This window comes from Tilletiopsis washingtonensis (genome assembly GCF_003144115.1).
Source record: "Tilletiopsis washingtonensis strain MCA 4186 unplaced genomic scaffold FA09scaffold_21, whole genome shotgun sequence".
In the NCBI taxonomy this organism is placed as follows: Eukaryota; Fungi; Basidiomycota; class Exobasidiomycetes; order Entylomatales; genus Tilletiopsis; species Tilletiopsis washingtonensis.
This window is the reverse complement of record NW_020312018.1, coordinates 173,269-193,801: the sequence shown is the minus strand read 5'-3', so window position 1 is coordinate 193,801 and position 20,533 is coordinate 173,269. Positions and strand designations below refer to the sequence as shown.

The 20,533-nt window shown below is 67.7% G+C and overlaps 8 protein-coding genes across 8 annotated transcripts; 5 read left to right on the top strand and 3 right to left on the bottom strand.

The window, feature by feature from the left end:
* Window positions 1-11: 11 nt before the first annotated feature.
* FA09DRAFT_362679 (hypothetical protein) lies at window positions 12-1,587 on the top strand (the record flags this gene model as incomplete). The annotated part of the gene is made up of 1 exon (XM_025745499.1): window positions 12-1,587. Exon 1 carries the CDS (start codon window positions 46-48, stop codon window positions 1,585-1,587), a length of 1,542 nt encoding a protein of 513 aa, XP_025595903.1. The 5' UTR covers window positions 12-45.
* Window positions 1,588-2,184: 597 nt separating this feature from the next.
* Window positions 2,185-2,652, bottom strand: FA09DRAFT_340948 (hypothetical protein; the record flags this gene model as incomplete). The annotated part of the gene is made up of 3 exons (XM_025744381.1): window positions 2,185-2,202; window positions 2,392-2,493; window positions 2,554-2,652. 3 exons carry the CDS (start codon window positions 2,650-2,652, stop codon window positions 2,185-2,187), a joined length of 219 nt encoding a protein of 72 aa, XP_025595902.1.
* Window positions 2,653-2,860: 208 nt separating this feature from the next.
* On the top strand, window positions 2,861-3,944 carry FA09DRAFT_331944 (galactose mutarotase-like protein). Its single transcript, XM_025743248.1, has 3 exons — window positions 2,861-3,278; window positions 3,329-3,767; window positions 3,832-3,944. Exons 1-3 carry the CDS (start codon window positions 2,869-2,871, stop codon window positions 3,862-3,864), a joined length of 882 nt encoding a protein of 293 aa, XP_025595901.1. The 5' UTR covers window positions 2,861-2,868; the 3' UTR covers window positions 3,865-3,944.
* Window positions 3,875-8,303, bottom strand: FA09DRAFT_311845 (IKI3-domain-containing protein). The gene is made up of 3 exons (XM_025740676.1): window positions 7,676-8,303; window positions 7,220-7,620; window positions 3,875-7,168 (listed from the first exon to the last, which is right to left on the bottom strand). Exons 1-3 carry the CDS (start codon window positions 8,292-8,294, stop codon window positions 3,902-3,904), a joined length of 4,287 nt encoding a protein of 1,428 aa, XP_025595900.1. The 5' UTR covers window positions 8,295-8,303; the 3' UTR covers window positions 3,875-3,901.
* A 169-nt stretch (window positions 8,304-8,472) lies between these two features.
* Window positions 8,473-14,207, top strand: FA09DRAFT_322230 (hypothetical protein). Its single transcript, XM_025741047.1, has 8 exons — window positions 8,473-8,761; window positions 8,818-9,076; window positions 9,135-10,200; window positions 10,256-11,932; window positions 11,982-12,244; window positions 12,298-12,900; window positions 12,957-13,964; window positions 14,021-14,207. Exons 1-8 carry the CDS (start codon window positions 8,541-8,543, stop codon window positions 14,168-14,170), a joined length of 5,247 nt encoding a protein of 1,748 aa, XP_025595899.1. The 5' UTR covers window positions 8,473-8,540; the 3' UTR covers window positions 14,171-14,207.
* Window positions 14,208-14,786: 579 nt separating this feature from the next.
* FA09DRAFT_362674 (hypothetical protein) lies at window positions 14,787-15,497 on the top strand (the record flags this gene model as incomplete). The annotated part of the gene is made up of 7 exons (XM_025745498.1): window positions 14,787-14,860; window positions 14,919-14,928; window positions 14,984-15,039; window positions 15,101-15,159; window positions 15,225-15,278; window positions 15,336-15,398; window positions 15,455-15,497. Coding segments are annotated over 7 exons (357 nt in total), but the record flags the coding sequence as incomplete, so codon positions are not given.
* Window positions 15,498-15,763: 266 nt separating this feature from the next.
* Window positions 15,764-18,562, top strand: FA09DRAFT_331941 (hypothetical protein). The gene is made up of 3 exons (XM_025743247.1): window positions 15,764-15,913; window positions 16,057-17,489; window positions 17,544-18,562. Exons 1-3 carry the CDS (start codon window positions 15,893-15,895, stop codon window positions 18,382-18,384), a joined length of 2,295 nt encoding a protein of 764 aa, XP_025595897.1. The 5' UTR covers window positions 15,764-15,892; the 3' UTR covers window positions 18,385-18,562.
* FA09DRAFT_331939 (WD40 repeat-like protein) lies at window positions 18,453-20,508 on the bottom strand. The gene is made up of 6 exons (XM_025743246.1): window positions 20,220-20,508; window positions 19,710-20,041; window positions 19,354-19,656; window positions 19,215-19,300; window positions 18,681-19,161; window positions 18,453-18,621 (listed from the first exon to the last, which is right to left on the bottom strand). The coding sequence occupies exons 1-6, from the start codon at window positions 20,485-20,487 to the stop codon at window positions 18,562-18,564; spliced, it is 1,530 nt and encodes a 509-aa protein (XP_025595896.1). The 5' UTR covers window positions 20,488-20,508; the 3' UTR covers window positions 18,453-18,561.
* Window positions 20,509-20,533: the final 25 nt, after the last annotated feature.

Here is a 20,533-nt window from a genome sequence, read left to right as displayed (position 1 = left end):
CTCGCCCTTGACGCCGCTCCACCACATCCCTCACCGCAGCCCGCCATGCCGGCCCTGCGCCGCTCCTACGGCCACACGCTCGGCGCACGCCGCTTCCGCGCGCTTTCCAGTGCCGGCGCACTGCACAGCGCCTCCGACGAGCTCTCGCCCGAGCCTGAGCCAGCGCCCTCGACGCGCACGGCCGGCAAGGCGCGCAGCGGCGACGAGAGCGAGCTCAGCGAGCTTAGCGACCTGAGCGACGTGGAGTCAGACACCAGCGCCGAGGCACTGCCGGCGGGCACGCGCAGCCGAGCCAGGCGTGGCCCCAGCTCCAGCCCGGCCGCTGCTGCACGCGCTCGCCGGAGCGCTCCAGCCAAGGGCAAGACGAGTGCACGCAGTGCTGCCTCGGGCAGCACGAGCGCATCGCAAGTCGCATCCTCGTCGCAACAGCTGCTTGACGCTGCGGCTTCGCCAGCTGCTTCAGAGGCAGCATCGACCTCGACTCCCGAGTCTGCCGCATCGGCGCTTTACGTCCTGGCGCCGCCGCCCGCCGCTCGCACTGCGCCCATGCCCCGCGATGGGCTAGAGCGGGTAGACGCGAGAGCTGCAATCGTCGCGGCACCTGGTACATCAGCTAGCGGTGCGCTGCAGAGTTCTTCGATTGCTGTCGATCACGCCGTACTGGCGTCATCGTCGCCGTACCCGCGCAGCATGTCCAGCCACGCCTTCTCGTCGCCTCCTCAGGCGTACGACGACGCGCTCTCTTCGTTCTCGGAGGAACGCCGCCCAGCGGCCGCCGCCCGGCCTCCTGCCCGGACTGGGCTCTCTGATGCCACAGTAGCCCTGCTCGCGGACTTCTGCGCCGGGCCGTCCCGGTTCGGCTTTGACGACTCCTCATCCGACTCGTCCGACTCGTCGATCTCGTCGATCTCGTCACTCTCATCGCTCTCGTCGCTCTCTTCCCTCAGCTCCGACTCTGACGCGTCGTCATCCTCTGCTCTCTCGCACGCCCGGCTCGACTACAGACAGAAGATTCAGGAGATCAAGGACCGATACGAGGAGGCGAAAGAACGACACCAGCAGGAGATGGAGAGCATCGAAGCGCGCTACCTGGCGAACCGCCGCCGGCGCTATCTCGCTGTCCTGCAGATCGTCGAGAAGCTGAGAGAAGAAGAGGAACAAGAGACGGAAGACGAGTCCGAGGACTACGACGACGCCTCGGTCTCACCGCCGCCTCTCTTCTCCGGGCCCTCGTCGCCGCTCACGCCGCACACGTCGCCCGTCAAGTCTGCGCCGCAGTCGCTGTACAAGAACATGGCGCGCGTGCCCAGCCCACGCACCGTGCCGACGCCCATCTCGCACCTGCCGCGCTCCGACCTGCGCTCGCCGTCGCCGCCGCCCGACGTGGCGCCGCCGCAGCGCCTCAAGCGCAAGCGCCAGTACCGCCTCAAGCCGGCCCTCGAGCTGCCGCGCGAGAGCGTGTATGCGCGCACGAAGCGCAGCGAGACGAGCCCCAGCCCGCGCGGCTCGCGGCTGGGTCGGGCGCCGGCGCCGAGGGCCAGCACGAGCGGGACGCGCGGCTCGGCCGCCGCAGGACCATCGCGATGAGACACATGTAGACGATAATACCATTCACTTGCTCCTGACCCGTCAGGCTGAGAGTTCGGCGCGGCAGCGGGGTAGGAAAGCTCCGCGCCGCGCGAACCGAGGTACCTCACGGCGCAACAGACGTAGAGGTGCGCTCCAGGTCGCAGGTCTTGGAATCACGCTCCTCGAGCGCAATTCCGAGGCCTGCGACCCGGAGCGCCGATCAACGTCTGTTGCGTGACAACGACTAGCGGCAAGCCATGCCCACATCTGGCGCCCTTCCCCCTCTCCCTTTCCTCGCGCCTTGCTGAGATGACAATCCTTGTGCGCATCGCCGCCATGCAGGTGCGGAGCTCTGGCTGCGACTCGCGCGCGAGCCCGGCGCTGCGACAATTGTCCACTTGCGCTGCCCGGCTGCCAATGGCGTGCGGAGAATCGCAGATGCGGTCGGCCTTGCCGTTGCACGCGCGCGCGTGGCGCAGCGCAGCTAAAGTGCGCCTTCCACTTGCACGCCATGCTGCGGTCGCCGGTGCTGACGGAGCTGCAGGTGGCTATCCGTCCTGCGCGGCCATCGCGATGCGCTGCGCTAGGCCCTTGGCCGCGGCGCGCCTGCGGCGTCTACCACTTGCGGCGCATCTGGCGGAGAAATACAGCGTCAGCGACGCGAAGGTCAAGAAGCAGCACCACTTGATGAGCAGGCCAGCAGACACGGACACCGGCACTGAGCTGCTCAATGGTCGCATCGACGAACGCAGAGTCGGCCACGACATGCTCCTCTCCGCCCGCGCCGCTCATAGCTGCACCTGGACCTGCCGCGGCACTCACCTCCTTCTGCACGCAGTTCTTGAACTCGGCAAAGACGGCGGCACACATGTCCTTCTGCACCTCCTCGTAGTTGGCGAGGACGCATGCGCCGTACATGCGGGCCTGCAGTGAGGCGGCGTCAGCAACACGCATGCGGCACTGGAGAGAGGCACGGCGACGCACCGAGGCGGAGCAGGCGCCGACGGAGCGGCCGAGGGCCATGACGGGCTGCAGGTTGCGCGTGCGTGCGGGCGCGGCGAGCGGCAGTGTGGCGACGGGCATGGCTGCGGTGGACGGTGTGGTGGAGAAGCAACGAAGAAGCACGCGACGGCGCCGCTGCTGCTGACGGCAGCGCGCTCGCTCTTCGGCCGTGCGCTTTCGCGTCTCTTCCCACGCTCGGCGATCTCGGCCGCCTCCACATGTTGCTCTTGCAGCAGCAGCGGCTGCGATAGCCCCCCGAGCCGCACCTGCTTCTCTCACCAACCACCACCACACGCCATGCCCGCCGACCTGCTCAACGCCGGCACCGTGCGCCTCACGCACGGCGCCGCATCCGCCGACATCCTCCTCTTCGGCGCCACCGTGCTCAGCGCCGTCGTCGGCGCCGACAAGCGCGAACTGCTCTTCCTCTCGCGCGCCAGTGCCCTCGACGGCTCGGCCGCCGTGCGCGGCGGCATCCCCGTCGTCTTTCCGCTCTTTGGCGAGCTCGCAGACGTGCCCGAGGGCGCGGTGGGGCGCGACGACGTCAAGGACGCAGGGCGCCACGGCTTCGCTCGCACGCAGACCTGGACGCTCGAGCGCAGCGACGACAGCGACAGCAGCGCCAGCGTCACGCTCGTGCTCGACACACAGAAGCGCGACGACGTGCTCAAGCGCTACCCGTTCCCGTGCCTGCTGCGCTACACCGTGTGAGTGTGCCAAGGGCTGCGGCAAAGTCATGCCTCTGACGGCCCTGCAGCACCCTCGCGGCCGACTCGCTGTCGTGCAAGCTGGCCGTGCAGAACACCGGCTCAAAGACGATGCACTTCCACGCCCTGCTGCACAACTACCTCAACGTGCCCGTGGCCGGCGCGCAGATCAGCGGACTCAACAGCTCGTTCCGCGACAAGGTTTCCGGGCGGGAAGAGGCAGCTGCCTCGGGCAGCGCTCCTCTCACCATGGACGGCGCCGAGACGGACCGCGTGTACGCCGACCGCGACACCGTCGAGGCGCGCAGTGCCGCCGGTCGTGGTGTCAAGCTGTCGCGCAGTGCCGACGGCTTCGCACAGACGGTGCTTTGGAACCCAGGAGAGAAGGGCGCAGGCATGAAGGACATGCACAAGGAGGGCGAGACCGAGTTTGTCTGCGTCGAGCCGGGCTACGTGGCCGAGCTCAAGGCGCTGGCCGCTGGCGAGGAGGTGAGTCGTGCAGTGGCTTGCGCCATGCGTGCCAGGCATGCTGATCTGCTCTGGCTTGCTCTAGTGGGTCGCAGAACAGACGCTCTCCCCTCTGTAGACCGGAACTGCAAAAGGTGGAATAGCAATGCATGCGATTAGTGCGCCCCCGGCGTCTTCGTGTCCGCCATGGCGTCAAGTACCCCGCAGCGCCACTTGCTCTGCGAGACCTTGATGGGCTCGCGCAACGGGACGGGCGCGAAGAGGCCGGCAGCAAGCAGATCAGCGAACGGTGAGCCCTGCGACACGGCACTGCGCAGGGCGTCGAGCCGCAGCGCCTCGATCGACGCGTGCTCTGCGGCCACTGCCTCGCTGAGTGCGGCAACAGCAGATGCGGCGTGCGTCTCGAAGGCGGACAGTGCCTCGGTCAAGGCGTGACCGGCGAGACGATGGGCAGACGAGAGCTGCAAGAGGTGCGGCAGCAGAGCGGCCGTCGATGCCTGGCACGTCTCCAGCTTGCTGCCAAGCAGCCTTGCCAGGCTGTCGAAGAGGTAGTCCTCCTCGTAGATGCTGCCCTTCTTGCCCGAGGCCTTCTTCTTCTCCTCTTTCTTTCGCCGCTTGGCCGTCATGCCCGTGCGTGCGCTCGACGCCGACGAGAGCGCAGTCGGGCCCGAGGCCAGTGATGTGAGCGATGTCAGGCGCGTGAAGCGAGTGAAGCGCGTGAAGGAGGTGATGCGCGTGGCCGTGTCGGAGCGCCCGTCGTCGACTGGGTCTTCGTCCGGGTAGAACGAGTCTGGGTCCTCGGCCTTCTTGATCCGGAGCGCTGCCAAGCGCTCGACGGTCCGGTCGACTTGCGAGGTCATGTCCGCGACGTCCTCCAGCAGATGTGTGTGCGTCTCCAGCGTCGCCGGCTTGATGTGTGTCTCGACCAGGTCGAGCCGCGAATGCAGCGCGCACACTCTGCGTGCCTCCGAGAAGTGTCCGCCGCGCCCCAGCATGTCCACTGCGCGCTCGACGTCGCGGCCGTACTGAAGGGCTACCTGCGCCGCATCTTCGTAGCGCGCGGCCTCCTCCAGCGACATGCTCAGCTCCTGCGCAAGCAGCTGCACTTCCTGCGTGCCCATGCGAGGCGGCGACAAAGCGAGAGCGAAGACCTCGCGCCACTGATTGTCCGACTTGTGAGCGTCAATGGCCAGACGAGTCTGTCCTGCCATGGCGTAGGCATTGGCAGCCTCGCTTGCGCGCTTCTTGCCCAGCAGCCAGTTGCCGTACAGCGTCTGCGCCTCACACAGCTTGCCGGCGTCACCTGCCCACGCAGCCATCGCCTCCTGGTAGAGCTCGTGACGCAGGACGTACTCGATCGCCTCATCGTGATGCTCTGGCCCGGCCTGCGTGAGCCACGTCACGGCTTTGGCGTGGCGTGCGAGACGATCGTCGATGCGGAAGCGTTGATACGGCAAATTTGAGTTGGCACGCAGCTCTCGCAGCTCGGCAAGGTACTCGCGTGGATCGCGACGCGGCGAGTGCTGAGCCACGAGAAGAGGCAGCACAAAGTCGTAGAGGCCAAGCGCGGCGTCGAACAGCTTGTCCGCATCCGCGAGGAAGATCAGATACTGGCAGGCGGCGTCGGCGGCCGCTTCATCGCGACCTTTGATGTCGCGCAGCAGCAACAGGGCGCTCTCGAAGTCCGGCGGCTGCTTGCGCACATGCGTCGTCAGGATGCTTGTCACGTAGCGCTGCGCGTCTGCACGCTCCAGCGCAGCGCGCATGGAGTCGCAGACAGCGTTCGTCTTGCTGGGCTCGCCCGAGACGGAGGAGAGGAAGAGGTTGATGTGCTCGGCCTCGCCGATCTGTGCCACGAACTCGTCGAGGTGAGACACAAACCGCTCGTCTTGCGCCAGAACGTTGAGGTCGACGCGGTGCGTGCGACAGACCAAGAAGGCCTGCGCGTATTGCGCTTCGGCGACGTTCCGCCGCACAACAGCGAGAACGAGAGGCCGCGGGTAGATGGTCTCGAGGTTGCCACGCGGCATCTGCAGCACGAGCGACATCGAGCTCGGCACCGCCGCGACGATGCGCGATCCACGCTCGACCCTCCGAGAGAGCGCCAGCGTCTCGGTGCTCTCGGTTTCGGAGCCCAAACGCGAGAGATTGTCGGCGGAGAGCTGAAGGAAGCGGACCTGGTGCGCAGTGCTCGACCAGACGAGCATGTCGCCGCTCAGAGCGAAGGACGTTGCGTCGCGCGAGACCACGTTGGACTCAACGTAGAGCACGCCGGCGCCTGACAGGCCCACGACGCGAGGACTTGTGGACTGACTGTCCTCGTATTCTTCTCCAGCCTCGACATCGGTCTTGGGCGCCGCAAGAGAAGGAGCGATCGCGACATAAGGGCAGAACTCTGGCAGAGCTGCGAGCGAGTCCTGCGGGGTGTCGGCAGCGAAGAGATGTCCCAGGTCGTCTTGCAGCAAGACTCGCGGCCGGTCCTCATGGAGCTGCGTAGAAGCAGGTCGGACGGGAACGTATTGCCGGAAGGAGGTGCCCTTCGCAGTACTGCGCACGTCTTTGGAAGCCTCGCCCTGCGCGTCGACGTGGAGTTCGATGCGTTGAACAGCCTGTGACACGTCCATAGAATCGTGCACGCCGATGACCACAAGCTGAAGTCGCATGTCGCCGCTCTGGCTGACGGCCGCATCCAAGCCGACTTGATGCGCGACGAACGGCCTTGTGGAAGGCCCCTCGGAGGCATTGACTGTGCACACGAGCTGCGGAGATGGCGCCTTCCAGCCTCCGACAGGCGCGCGAGGGCCCAGCTCTCCCCAAGCGCAGGAATAGATCGCGACCTCCGGGACATCTGCGAAGAGCACGGCGAGGAGGCTCTTCGCTTGTGTACCTATTGATGCGTCTGCCCATGCAACGTGTGCAATCGCTCGGCCACGTCCGGGCGACGGCACCAGCGTGAAAGCAGCATACGGCGGCGGCACATTGTGCGTCCGCAACGGCGTCAGGCGCACCGAGCATCCGTCGACGACTGCAGCGCAGGCCACGTCAGTCGGCACGTCGCCGGGCGATATTGTCTCCTCGAGCTTCCAGACACGCTCGACAATGAGGTGCGGCGAGACCACGTAGAGGCAGAGCGCATTCTCGGGATGCCACCGGAGCGAGCAGATCTCGCCGGCGAGTGCCGGCAGTTCGGAGCGCAGCGTCCAGCTGTAGTTTGTCGGCGACCAGATCTGCACTACAGCAGGCGAGTCCGCGCGCTGCAGCCAGACCGCCAGCAATGAGCCATCGCAGTTCCATGACAGCTCGCGCACAGCATGCTCGCGTGCCCAAGGCTGCTCGGTCAACGACGACGGCGCATCGAAGGCGCCCGGAACGGGCTGCGAGCCGGACTCTTCTCGCAAGCTGAACTCGCCGTGCCGCAAGCCCTGCAGCGCACGTGTCAGTGAGGAACGCTCGAGCTCGAGCTCTGCACTCACGTTCTTCTCGATGAAGATGACGTCCTGCCGCCCATCTCTCCCTGACGCGTAGTCACCGCCGAAGCGCTGCGTCGCAGCCATCAGGAGCGAGTTGGGCTTCCAGCTCAGCGCATGGCCCATGCCGCGCAGAGCCTCGCTGGTCGCGGACAGAAGCCCTTCGCGAGCGAAGATACGCACTGCCCGCCCAGAGCTGCTGCCTTCAGATCCAAGCGAGGAGATGGCAAAGTGCGAGCTGTCGGAGCGCCAGGAGATGCGCGGCACGCCATCATCCTCTTTCAGTGCCGAACCTCGCGCTGACGACGTCGAGGGTCCTGCCTGACCTGCAGCCGCCGCCGCTTCCTTTCCCGCCTTGCCATGGAACTGCGTCTCGGCAGAGCCCCAGCCCACGTTGACGAACGTGTCTGTTGGAGAGAAGTCTCAGATCCTGCAGCATGAGGCAGATGCACGACAACTCACCTGTGCCAAGGTCCTGCGTGTCGAGTAGCCCTTCGCTCAGCACCTCCCAGTCGCGCGACATGACCAGCACCTTCTCTCTCTCGTCTGCCGAGCGTGCCGTGATCAGGACGAGGCTCTCCTCGTCTAGGCTCCACGCTGCGGCGAGGATGCCCTGCTCCACGCTGCCGACGATCTCCGGCGTCGGCGGAGCAGCGCCGAAACTGTGATAGTTGTTCAGGTCAGACAGGCTCAGCAGGCCGATGTCGCCGCCCGCCGTCAGGATGACGATGGCCGCCTCGCCCGCTGGGCCGCCGTCCGGCAGGAACTGCAGCGAGACGACGGCGCTGCGGCGCGGGCCATCCGGTGCCGTGGGCGCGGCAAAGGCGCAGAGGAGACGGGCGTTCTCCGATGCGCCCAGCTCGCTGGCGGTGTGCGCATCGGCGTGGTGGGGCACGTGTGCCCGCGGGTGCAGGTGGATCTGGAAGTTGGTGAGGGCGCCGTCGGGCAGCGACGAGGCGCTGAAGAGGCGGCCGCTCTCGCCGTCGACGGCGACGGCATCGAGGCGGCGCGCAGCCGCAGCGCTGCTCTCGGCGAAGGAGAGGGCGTGTGGCCGCGCGGCGAGGGCGACGAGGTTGCGCATGGAGAGGGGTGTGGAGGGAAGGAGCAAGGGCGAGGCGAGAAGGTTGGCAGCATCAGGCACTTTCTGCCGCGCACGGGAGCCGCGCGCGCTGCTCCCACGAGTTGGCCCGCGGCTGGCGCGAGGCAGGGGCCACTTCTGCAGCCCGCGCTAAGGCGGCGCTCTCGCCCCCACACCACCACACCCCAGACCGCCGCCGGCCCGGCCTCTGCATCTCCACGCCTCTCTCTCGCCGACAGCGCCCGCGCCATGAGTGCCGATGCATCGGGCATCGCCTCGCGCGTCTCGGCCGTCGCGACGCAGGCGCTCGAGCCGCCGGCGCTGGCAAAGGCCGGCAAGCTCAACCCGCTCGCGGCCCTCTTCGACGGCCTGCGCCAGGTCATCGTCGCGTCGCTGCGCCTCACGGCGAGCATCGTGCGCTTCAGCAGCGTGACGGTGCCGAGTGCCATCTATGCTGTGCTGCACTACAGGTGCGTCGCAGCAGCGTCCCATGACTGCAGCCGCGCTGACCCTCCACCTCTCGCAGCTTCACCCTGCAGCTCAACTTTCCCAGTCTCGCGCTCCTCTTCATCAGCTCGCTCGTGGCGACGTTTGTCTGGCTGCGCTACCGGCATCTCAACCGCTACGAGCGTCTGCGCGAGGTGCCGCTGACCAAGGACGAGGGCTTCAACCTCCACCCCGACGTCAGCGGCACCGCCGAGGACGGCGAGCGCGGCGGCGGCTTCCACAACTACCTGGATGAGTTCTTGCAGGCGATCAGAATCTTCGGCTATCTCGATAAGCCGGTGAGTGGCTTACACGCCGGAAGGTGCTTGGTTCGGGCGCTCTGACACAGCCCGCCAGGTCTTCCACGAGCTTGCACGCCATCTGCAGACTCGCCGTCTTATCGCGGGCGATACGCTTTCTCTTGACTCAGACTTCTCGTTCTACATCGTGATCGACGGCAACGTCCAAGTCTACGCGCCGACGCCAGAAGGCCCTGATGGCGGTGCAGCTGCTCGCGCTGACGGCTTCGACGATGAGGAGCACAACGGCTACCAGCTGCTCAACGAGGTCGGCAGCGGTGGCACGCTGAGCTCGCTCTTTACCATCTTGAGTCTCTTTACGGAAGACGTGAAGCTCGGCTTCGGTGACGATGAGGGCGTGCGGAGCACCGGCGTCGGCGCCAACACTGCCGGGCTCGATGGCTTGCGCCGGCGCCCGGGCCAGCGTCCCGTGCGCTCCGACGACACGGCTGCCTCGCACACGCTGCTGCGCCCTGGAGGCAGCCAGCTGCAGCTGAACGCCGCCGCTCTGCGCAACATTCCCTCTGCGATGAGTGCGACCGGCGCCGTCGAGCGGCTTGACCCTCTTGCGCAGCTCCACTCCGCTCGTCGCGTGTCGTCAAGCCGCGGCACCGACGATGGCGAGACGGTGCACGAGGGTGATGGTGCAAGCACGGTGCTCGACCCTAACGAGCACCAGTATGCAAGCGGGCAGCCCGGCTCGAGCGGGCTGCGGGACGTCTCTCCCGCACCAGACCTGCTCCCTCCGGCGCAGGCTGCGGCGCCCTTCTCCCACTTCCTGCCGAGCACGCCCGCTGCCAGCAGCAGCGGCGGGCGCAGGACCGCAGCCGGCACGCCGGGCTCTGCCAACTTCTCGCCGCTGCTCATGGCCGAGGTCGGTCGTGCGCATTCGTCGACGACGCACACCACTGAAGGGCGTCCTGCTACGCCTGGCAGCATCCTTAGCGGCTTCAGCGGTCTGAACGGCAACGAGGCGCGCGGGCGGCCCAGCGACTCGATGCACCACGAGGGCGTCGGCACCGTGGCGCGCGCAGTGACGGACACGACGCTTGCAGTCATTCCGGCCGAGGCATTCAAGCGCCTCACGAAGCGCTATCCAAATGCCGCCGCCCACATTGTGCAGGGTGCGTGCGCCTCCTCGCTTGATTGTGCGCATCGTGCTGACTTCGTTGCCTGCAGTCATTCTGACGCGTCTGTCGCGCGTGACCTTCCACACTGCGCACAAGTATCTCGGCCTGACGAAGGAGGTGATGCGCACGGAGAAGCACATCAACGAGCTCGCCTGCTTCACGCTGCCGGCTGCGTTCTACGAGCAGGGCGGCATGGAGCGACTGCGCCAGCGCTTCCTGCCCGAGCCGAACAAGAACGCGCGGCCCAGCAAGGAGGGCAGTTTCGGCGCCGCTGCTGCCGACATCGACGACTACTTCCGCGATGCCAAGGTGTCGCGGCACGCCAGCTCATCGTCGCGCGGCGGCATGAGCGCCGATACGTCGCCCGAGCTGCGGCGCAAGGGAGGGCGCGAGGGCAGCGGAGCAACTGCGCGCCCAGCGAAGACTCCGTGGGGCCACCCGGACGCGCCGCTGCGTACGCCGACGAGTCGCACGTCCGTGGGTCCCGGCGACCTCTTCAGCATGACGGGAACCGACGAGATGGGCCGGCCCAGCAGTCCGCTCTCGTACCTCGTGGCCACGCCGCGCCCGCGGCGCGGCACCAAGGTCGACGATCTTGGCACGATTGCTCAGGGGCGCCTGTCGACGAGCAGCGAGCGCATCGCCAACTTCGGCGGCAGAAGCACCGAGGCTCTCGTCAGTCCACAGGGTCGCGGAAGCGAGGGCGCGGGCTCCGAGAGCGATGCGGCGTCGTTCGCCGGCTTCGGCACGGGCGTGCTCGCCAACTTCGACCTCAAGGACGCGGTCATGTCGTGCATTGCGCGCTCGATCGGCCTCGCCCAAGCGCCTGCCAGCGACAGTCCGGTCGCATCCATGTCGGCGAGTCCGTTCATCAACCCCGCCGATGCGGTGCTGCAGCGCGGCGTCTTCAAGAGCGCGTTCAGCAGTCTGAGCATGCTCGATGCAGCCATGTCGTACGAGGACGAGAGCAGCGTGACGGGCGCCAGCAGTGCCTTTGGTGTGCAGCACGCCGATCTCGAGAATGAGGTCGAGGTGCGCTTCTTCCCCGCTGGAAGCACACTAGCACGCGCTGGCGAGAATGCCGCTGGTCTCTTCTACGTGATTGACGGCTTCCTCGACGTCATCGTCCCGCCGGACGTCGACCAGAAGCTCGCCGAGAAGGAATTTGAGCGTCCGGCTGGGCCCAAGCCAAAGGCTCCGGCACGCCACCCGTCGACGTCCCGTCCGGCCAATGCTCGCTCAGGCACCATCCGGCCAGAGTCCACTCGCCGCACGTCACCCACGACGACGAAGCCGCCCGCAGCAAGAGCCAGCGCGCGGCCTTCGAGCATGGGCGGTGCGCCGTCATCGTCCTCGCGCATCGGCAACGCTCTCGACGGCACTCACGCCGGTGCCGTTCCACGACCGGCCAACCGCAGCCGGCCGACTGGAGGCAAGACGCCCGGCCCTGCGCCCGCAGCCGTGCCGCTCCAGCACGCTGGGCCCGACTTTGGCCTGCCCGAGAACCGCAAGGAGGGCCCGCGCGCCATCTACAGCGTCGGACGCGGCGGCATTGCAGGGTACCTCTCCAGCCTGCTCGGTGCGCCCAGCTACGTCGATGTCGTGGCCAAGACGGACACGTACGTGGGCGTGCTGCCGGCCAAGGCGCTGGAGCGCGTTATGGAGCGCCGGCCCATCGTGCTGCTCACGCTGTGCAAGCGGCTCCTGAGTCTGCTCAGCCCTCTGAGTGCGTATGATGCTGCTCTTGCCTTGACCTTGCGCTCACACCCCTGCAGTCCTGCAAATCGACTCGGCACTCGAGTGGGAGTCGGTCAACGCAGGCCAGGTCATCTATCGCGAAGGCGACCCGTCTGACAGCTTCTACATCGTCATCAATGGCCGCTTGCGTGCCATCACGGAGCGCACTGGCGGAGGCGTGGAGGAGATCCAGGAGTACGGCCAGGGCGACAGCGTCGGCGAGCTCGACGTCATCACGCGCTCGCCGCGCCGCAAGACGCTGCACGCCATCCGTGACTCGGAGCTGGCGAGGATGCCAATGGTACGTCGTGATGGTGCTCACACTTATTGCTCGACTGACACGATGCTTCGCAGACGCTCTTCAATGCGATCTCGGTGCGCCACCCGGCCATCACGATCCAGATCTCGCGCATCATCGCGCGACGTGTACGCGACGAGGTGGCCACCAAGCAACGCCAGTCGATGCCGATGCTGCAGTCGCCGCCGGTGCCTGGCCTGCCGGATCTCGGCCGCAACAACCTGAACCTCAAGACGGTCGCCATCGTGCCCGTCACGCGCGACGTGCCCATCTCCGACTTTGCGAACCGTCTGCAGGCGGCGTTCGAGGACACGATCGGCGGCCCAACGGCGTTCCTGAATCAGAGCAGCGTCATGGGCGTGCTCGGCCGCCACGCCTTCAACCGCATGGGCAAGCTGAAGCTTGCTGGCTGGCTCGCCGAACAGGAACAGCGTTACCGGCTTGTGCTGTACGTCGTCGACACGGCCGTCAGCTCGCCGTGGGCGCAGACGAGCATCAGGCAAGCAGACTGCGTGCTGCTCGTGGGCTTCGGAGACGACCCGACCACGGGCGAGTACGAGCGCCTGCTGCTGGGCATCAAGACGACTGCACGCAAGGAGCTCGTGCTGCTCCACCCTGAGCGCAACGTTCCGCCCGGAGCCACGCGTGCCTGGCTGAAGGTGAGTGCATTCCGCGAGGGACCATCAGGCCACCGTACTGACTGTCTTGCCCGCAGTCTCGGCCGTGGATCTCGGCGCACCACCACGTGGAGCTGCCCGGCATTTCGCGCTCGCACGCGGCACCGACCAGTCCCGTGGATCCCAAAGCCGTCAAGGCGCTGCGCACGCTCAAGGCCAAGCTCGAGACGCGGCTGCAGCGCTACACGAGCAAGACGAGCGGCCCAGTGCCCGGCCGTCCGCACCACTTCTCCGACTTTGCTCGTCTGGCTCGGCGCCTGACGGGCAAGAGCATTGGCCTCGTGCTCGGCGGCGGTGGAGCCCGTGGCTGCGCCCACATCGGCTTCCTGCGCGCCCTGGAGGAGCGTGGCATTCCCGTCGACATGGTCGGCGGCACGAGCATCGGCTCGCTTGTTGGCGGCCTGTACGCCAAGGAGGCTGAGATGGTGACGACGTTCGGACGTGCCAAGAAGTTCGCGGGCCGCATGGCGAGCATCTGGCGCTTCGTCACGGACCTCACGTATCCGGTCGTGAGCTACACGACGGGGCACGAGTTCAATCGCGGCGTTTTCAAGGCGCTTGGAGAGACGCACATCGAGGACATGTGGCTGCCGTTCTTCTGCAACACGACGAACATCACTTGGAGCCGCATGGAGGTGCACACGACGGGCTATGCGTGGCGCTACATCCGCGGCAGCATGACGCTCGCCGGCCTCATCCCGCCGCTCGTCGACGACGGGCATATGCTCGTCGACGGCGGCTACATGGACAACCTGCCCGTGTCGGTGATGATGGCGATGGGCGCGCACGACGTGTTTGCCGTCGACGTCGGCAGCATCGACGACACGTCGCCGCGCAGCTACGGCGACACGCTCTCGGGCTGGTGGGTGCTGATCAACAAGTGGAACCCGTGGAGCGACGCGCACAACATCCCCAGCATCACCGACATCCAGGGCCGCCTCACGTACGTCTCGTCGGCCAAGACGCTCGAGGAGGCCAAGAACACGCCCGGCTGCTTCTACATCAAGATGCCCGTCGAGGGCACGGGCACGATGGAGTTTGCCAAGGTGAGCCAGCAGAGGAGTGTCGCCGCTGCGGAGACTGACAGCGTTCCCGCCTGCAGTTCACCGAGACGGAGTTGCTCGGCTACGACGCCGCGTGCCGCGCGCTCGACGGCTGGGCGAAGGAGGGCTCGCTGCCGACGGGCATGAGCAGCGAGATCATGCCGGGCCTGCGCCGCCGCGGCGTTGGCGCACGGCGCAACAGTGTGTGAAGCGCATCAGCAATGGAATTCAAAGTCCAGCACCGGCAGAAGGGCAGCGTCGTGCAGTGACGATGGGACAGGGTGCGGGGCGCTACGGCGGTAGAGCGCGTGCACGACGCGTTCCCACGCGTTGAGAGCGGACGCGTAAAGTCTTAGTGCAGCCACGGGAAGGAAGGGCTTGCCAGGCCAAGCGGCCCGCTCGAGATAGCGCAAGGTCTGGGCAGGGAGCTGCATCAGGCAGGTGCACAGCGTCCAGCAGCACCGCAGCGGCGCTCGTTCGAGCAAGCTGGGCCGAGGCACGGCGGCCTGGGCGTCGGTCGGCCTCGGGGTGCGCGCCTAGGGTGCCGCAGCCCGGCACTTTGCGCACCGCGGCGTCATGGACGATGGCGGGTGGCCAGACCCTCTGCGTGCCTGCCTCTCTCGGCCCTGCGCCCTGTGCACCCCCCGCCTGCCGAGCAACACACGCCCTGCTCAGGGCGCCGTCAACCTAGACTGACCTGCCGCCTCTTCAGGCAGCTCGCCTTGAGGCGACGCCGAGGCGCATCCAGCAGCCGGCGCCCGCCTGGACGAGCGTATAAAGGCGCCCGTCGCCCGCTGCTCCCTCCTTGCTCTCCACCACCAACCACCTCTCGCCGCCTCGCACACTCCACCACCTCTCTCACCCACACCACCACACGCCAGCCATGACGAACTTCAAGGGTGAGTGTGCCGGGTGCCTTGCTCTGCACTCTGCTCACCGCCGCCATCCACCGCGCAGTCGGAGACACTGGTATGCGCCGTCGCCGCCGTCGCTCTTCTCTCCCGCACTCACCCAAGCCCCACAGTGTCGCTCACCATCGGCGGCGGCAGCTTCGAGGGCACGATCCAGGACCTGCACCGTGAGTAGGCTAGCGTGTCGCCGAGGCCAGGGCGTAGCGCTCACCATGCGGCACGGCACAGAGCAGGCGTCCGGCACCGAGGCCGCCACGATCAAGTACCACACCAAGGAGGGCGTCGACGTGAGTTCAGCTGGCAGCATCGGCCCATGCCCCCCTCAGCACGCGCTCACCCGCACTCGCCGCAGCACGAGCAGACGGGCGCCTACAAGACGGTCAGCCGCGCCCTCGAGAAGCTCACGGTGAGTGAGGTGTCCTGCCGCGTCGAGGCCTGAGGCTGACCGCCTTTGCCCCTGCAGCTCGTCAAGCACAACAAGTGAGCGTCTCGTGCCGTCGTCGTCGCCGGTGTCGCCACTGCCAAGGTGTGTTGTGCTCGCCGTCGTACACCCCGTGCACCTGCTGACCGCCCGACGAGCAGCCCGTGACACACCGCCGCACCTTGATCCCCATCCCTGTCTGCCGTGGCTCATGTCCCGCCCTGAAATCTCAGCGACTTGAGTGCTGCCTATTCTTTGTGATCGTGTGCGCCGCGTGCTGTTGAAGTTTGAGAGCGAGGAGCGTCGGCGCCGGCTGCAGCTGCATGCAGGGCCGCCCGAGCTCTCACGCGCTGCTGCGGCTCGGCTGCAGCGGAAGCGGCTCCGCGCCCCGCATATCGTCATCGCCGCCGCGCGCGCATGGCCCGGCGGCCTGCCGACGGCGCCGCGCCGGGTGCGCAGCCGCTTCCTTCTCCTCCTCCATCCTCGCCGACCGCAGCACGTCTGGGCCAAGCCGCCGCATCCACCTCGCCTCGTCAGCCATCCGCGCGCCGCGTGTGGCTCCTGCGCCGCCTGTCTCCTGATCGCCGCTGCGCGCCCGCATGGCTGCCGTCGATCTTCCCGTGAGTCAGAGTGGAGGTGCGGCGGAAGCGAGGCGAAGGCCGGCTGTGCGCGCGTCGTGTGAAGCATTACCAGCGTGCGCCAGCGCGTCGAGCCTTCACTCTTACTGCCACCACCTCGCTCGTTGCTCACCTCGCCGCTGCAGTTTAACGACGCCTACCTCTCCTCTCTGCACGAGAGCCGCAACGCGCGCAAGCTCCTCGAGCGCCAGACCCGTGCCGCTGCCGCCGCGGGTGACTCTGCCGCCATGTCCGCTGCCGCGCCCACGGCGCCGGCTGCCAGCAGCAGCAGCATCGCCGACAGCACTGCCGGCGCCCAGCCGCCGAGCCTGCTCTCGGCCGCCGTGCCCTCGCTCGGCGCAGCCACCGCCGGCGAGGGGACGGGCGACCTCTCCGTCTCGGACGCGGCGCTGCTCTCGTCGGTGCCGACGCCGCTGCTGCGTCTCCTCGTGCTGCTGGCGCCGCTCATCGCCGTGACGGCGCAGTTCGTGCGCCTGGCCACGTGGACGGGCGGCCCGGGCACCGGCTCGCACTCGTTCCTCCTCGTGCTGAGCTGGTGCCTCGTGTGCCTGTACGGCTACGAGGTGCTGCGCTTCGCCCCGCACCTCGTCGTGCTCGCCGTCATGGCCACGACGGGCCTCGCCGGCGCCGTGCGCGGCCGTCCCGTGCACTCTGCACGGCGCAAGACGCTCAGCGCGCCTGCGCTCAACGCCATCCTCGCCGACGTCTCTGAGCTGGCCGACTTTGCCAGCACGCTCTCGACGCAGCTCGTCGCGCCGCTCGTGGCGCTGCTCTCGTGGCGCGCCGCCAACCCGGCACACTCGCGCCGCCTCGCCATCTTCCTCATCACCACGTGGCCCGTGTGGCTGCTCTGCTTCTCGCCTGGCCTCTGGGACGCGGCACGCCTGCCGCGCATCGGCCTGCAGGCTGGCGAACGCTTCCGCCTAAGCGGCCTCAGCCTGGCGCAGCGCCTCTGGGTGCACGTCAAGGCGGCACAGCTCGAGGCCAAGGTTGCGCGTGCGCTGCGTCTGCAGGGCTCGCTGGCCGAGACGCCCGTCGGTCTCTTCTTCACGCGCTTGGTGGGCGCCACCACGCCGGTGCGCTCGGCGTTGACGCGCACGCTCTCGCTGCCGCTGCTCGCCCCGCGCGGCGGACACATGCCGCACATTGCGCTGCTGCCGCCGTGGCCGCTCTTTGCGCTGACGCTGCGGCACGCGCTCCTCGCTGCCGGCACGCTCGCCCTCACTTGGTGCGCGCCGTGGGCGGCGCTCATCCGCCACGCCCTCTGGCGCAGCGCCACGGTGCGTCGCTCCGTGCTGGCCGTGCTGCGCATCCTCTCCGGCGAGCCGCGCTCGGCCTTCGGCACTGGTCGCGTGCGCCAGAACGTCAAGCACGACGACGATGACGATGTGCCGCATGCCTTCCGCGCTGCTACCCGCCAGACGGCGGCGGAGAAGGGCGCCAGCGATGTCACGCGGCACGAGGACGTCGAGTATCAGTTCACCATCTACGAGAACCAGCGGTGGTGGGTGGGTCTCGACTGGACCGCTGCGCTGCTGCCGCAAGAACGCCCTGCTTGGTGAGTGCTCCAGGCCCTATTGACCTGACATCGAGGCTGACGCGCTCTGCGCAGGTCCGACGACTCGAACAACCCGGTCTCTCCGCCCTCCTCCTTCTCTCTGCCGCCGGCTCGCGTCACGCTCAAGCCGTCGCCGACGCGCGAGAACCCGGAGGCATACACGCGGCGCCTCGTCAAGTGGCAGTGGATCGACGCAGAGTGGAGCGTGGCCGGGCGCGATGCGTTCCCGGGCTCGCTCAGCGACGACGGCGACCGTGCCTCGGCAGCCGGCATGCGCCAGGGCTACCTCGGCGATGCAATTGGCCGCCTGCGTGCCGGACGCCGCACCTCGGTCTCGAGCGTGACGCAGACGCCCACGAGCGCTGCGAGCGGCACGTTTGAGAATGCGCAGAACGACGTGTCCGGCATGCCGAGCAGCGCAACAGACTCCAGCCTCTCTGCGCGCCGCACGAGCCAGGCATCGACGACGGCCGAGCTGCCGGCGGACCTGGCCGTGCTGGACGTCGACGTCGACGGCTGGCAGTACGGCGACAATGCGTGGGAGAAGATGAGCCGCAAGTCGGGCATGGGCCGCTACACGCGCCGCCGACGCTGGGTGCGCCGCGCCGTGCTCGTCGAGCTCGTGGAGCGCAACTACGTGCCCACGGAGAAGGAGCGCCTCGAGGCGGCCAGCAGCGCCGGCGGCGCCGTCGAGCTCAGCTCTGCCTCTGCATCGTCGCTCGCGCGCATCGACGAGGGTGCCAGCACTGCAGTGGCCTCCCCGCAGGCGCTCCCTGCCGCCACCTCGCCGCCCGCATCGCCGTCTGCGGACCGCGGCGACCTGCGGCAGCGTCTCGCGCGCGCCGCAGCCAGCGCCGGCGCCTCGGGCGAGCCTGGCTCGCCGCGAAGCTCGTGAGGCGAAGACGCTTCCGTGTCTGCTCCTGCTGCGCTCAAAATCCATCGCCACACCCAATGCATGCATGCGCAAAGTAGGCGAATGCGGGTAGCTTGTGCGTGACTAGTGTTACATGATGCGACGAGAACGGATGACGGCCAGAGACTGTGGTGCGTGCTGCGGGCAAGCGGAGGCAGCTCACTCCTTGTGAGCAAGGATCGCAGCCTTGCGCGCAGCTTTCGGCTTGCTCGAGCCAGCCTGTGAAGCATCGAAGTCAGTGAGGCGTGCAGACACATGGGCACGCGCGGCCAATGCACCTTGGTGTGCTTGCGCCGGCGCTCCTCCTTGACGCGCTCGGCCTCGAGCATGGTGCGCTTGAGCTTGCTGGCGCCCGTGATCTGCTTGGGGATGTTGCGCTGGCGCTCGATCTTGCGCACGTCGCCCGTGCTGCCCCACTTGTCCTTGAGGCGCTGCCGGTACTCGAGCGCCGCGCGCTCGCGGCCCGACTGGATGCCCAGCTTCTCGCCGGCGCGCGCCTTAAACAGCCGCACGTTGCCGTCGTCGGACGCCGAGACGACGAAGCGTGCGTCGTACGTGAAGGCGCAGGCGAAGATGCGCTGCATGCGCGCCAGGTGGTACACGTCGCGCGACTGCGAGCCGGCATTGACGGTCCAGAGGCGCAGCGTGCGGTCGTACGAGCCCGACACGAGCTCCTGGCCCGTCGGCGAGTAGCCGACCGACATGACGGCAGCGACGTGCGACTTGTAGATCTGCGTCGCGGACTGCAGATTCCGCATGCTGCACGAGAGGTGTCAGCGCTGCCGCAAATGCGCGCAGCTGGTGGGACTCACTCGAACGTGTAAACGTTGTGGTCCTCGCTCGCGAGCGCGAACGTTGTGGGCTCGAGTGGCGACCAGGCAATGTCGTTGGCGCGCATCTGCCACAGGTCGTCAGAGGTGCTGCTGGTCCAGGGCGTGTAGAGCAACTTACAGACATGACCATCTTAGTCGTCGGCTTGCCTGACCGCAGGTCGTACAGCACCACACCGCGGTCACTGCCCGCGCTGGCCAGCACCTCCGTCTCGCTGGGGTTGAAGCGCACGACGTTGATGCTCTCGGCGCCCCACTCCATCGTCCGCAGTGCTCCGCCTGCGCCGACCGCCGAGGCGCTCGCGCTCGAGCCGCGTGTCACATCCCACAGCTGAATGCTGGACGAGGCGGAGACGAACTGCGCCGCCTTGGCGTGGTGCGACAGCGAGTTGATCGCCTGCGGCGAGGTCCACGATTGGATCGCCTGGCAGCCGCACGTGAGCTAGGCCACAAGCTCGGCCTGCAGTGGCCACTCACCTCCTTCTTCTCCTCATTGTACTCCACGCCGCGGATGTTGCCCGCAGCAGTCAAGTCCATGGCATCGTCGTCCTCCTCATCTCCGCCGCCCCACCGGTCCCGCCGCGGGTCGGCATCCCACATGCGCACCACGCGGTCCGTGCCGGCACTGAGCAGGCGCCGTCCGTCCATGCGCGACGATGCCTTGCCCGAGGCATCGGTCGCGAAGGCCGAGAGCGAGCCGCGCGAGCCGAAGGACAGCGGCGAGATGATGAGCGACGAGATGAGGCCCGAGTGGGCGCGCGGGTAGGAGGCCAGACAGGAGCGCGAGGCAATGTCCCACAGCCGGATCTCTGCGGGCGCACATGTCAGCAACCAAAATTTCAAGAGAGTGAGACGGAGCGACGAGCTGCCCTGCTCAAGCACAAGGCATGACCTGCCCGGCGCAGCATCTGGACGTGCACAGTGCCAGCCAGCCATGTGCACCCTCGTTGCACCTGCAGCTCCTACGCGCCCGCATCCAGCACTCACCGCCGTCGCCACTGCCGCTCGCCGCCACGCCGAGGCGCCGCGCATCGAGCGCCAGGCTGTACACGCCGTCGGCATGCCCGTCGAGCGCGGCGACGAAGGGCTTTGCATGCATGCGCTCGAGCTTGGCGGCGGCGAGGGCGCGCGTGTACTCGCGCGCCTTGTCGAACGGGTGCAGCGCCGGGTCGAGATTGTGCGACTGCGGCGCGGCGTCGCCCTTGCGCGCCGGCGCGTGCTGGTCGAGCGAGCGCGAGAGGGCGCTGATCTTCATTGTGGGGAGGGGTGATGCAGGGGGAAGGGAGGCAAGTGGCGCGGCG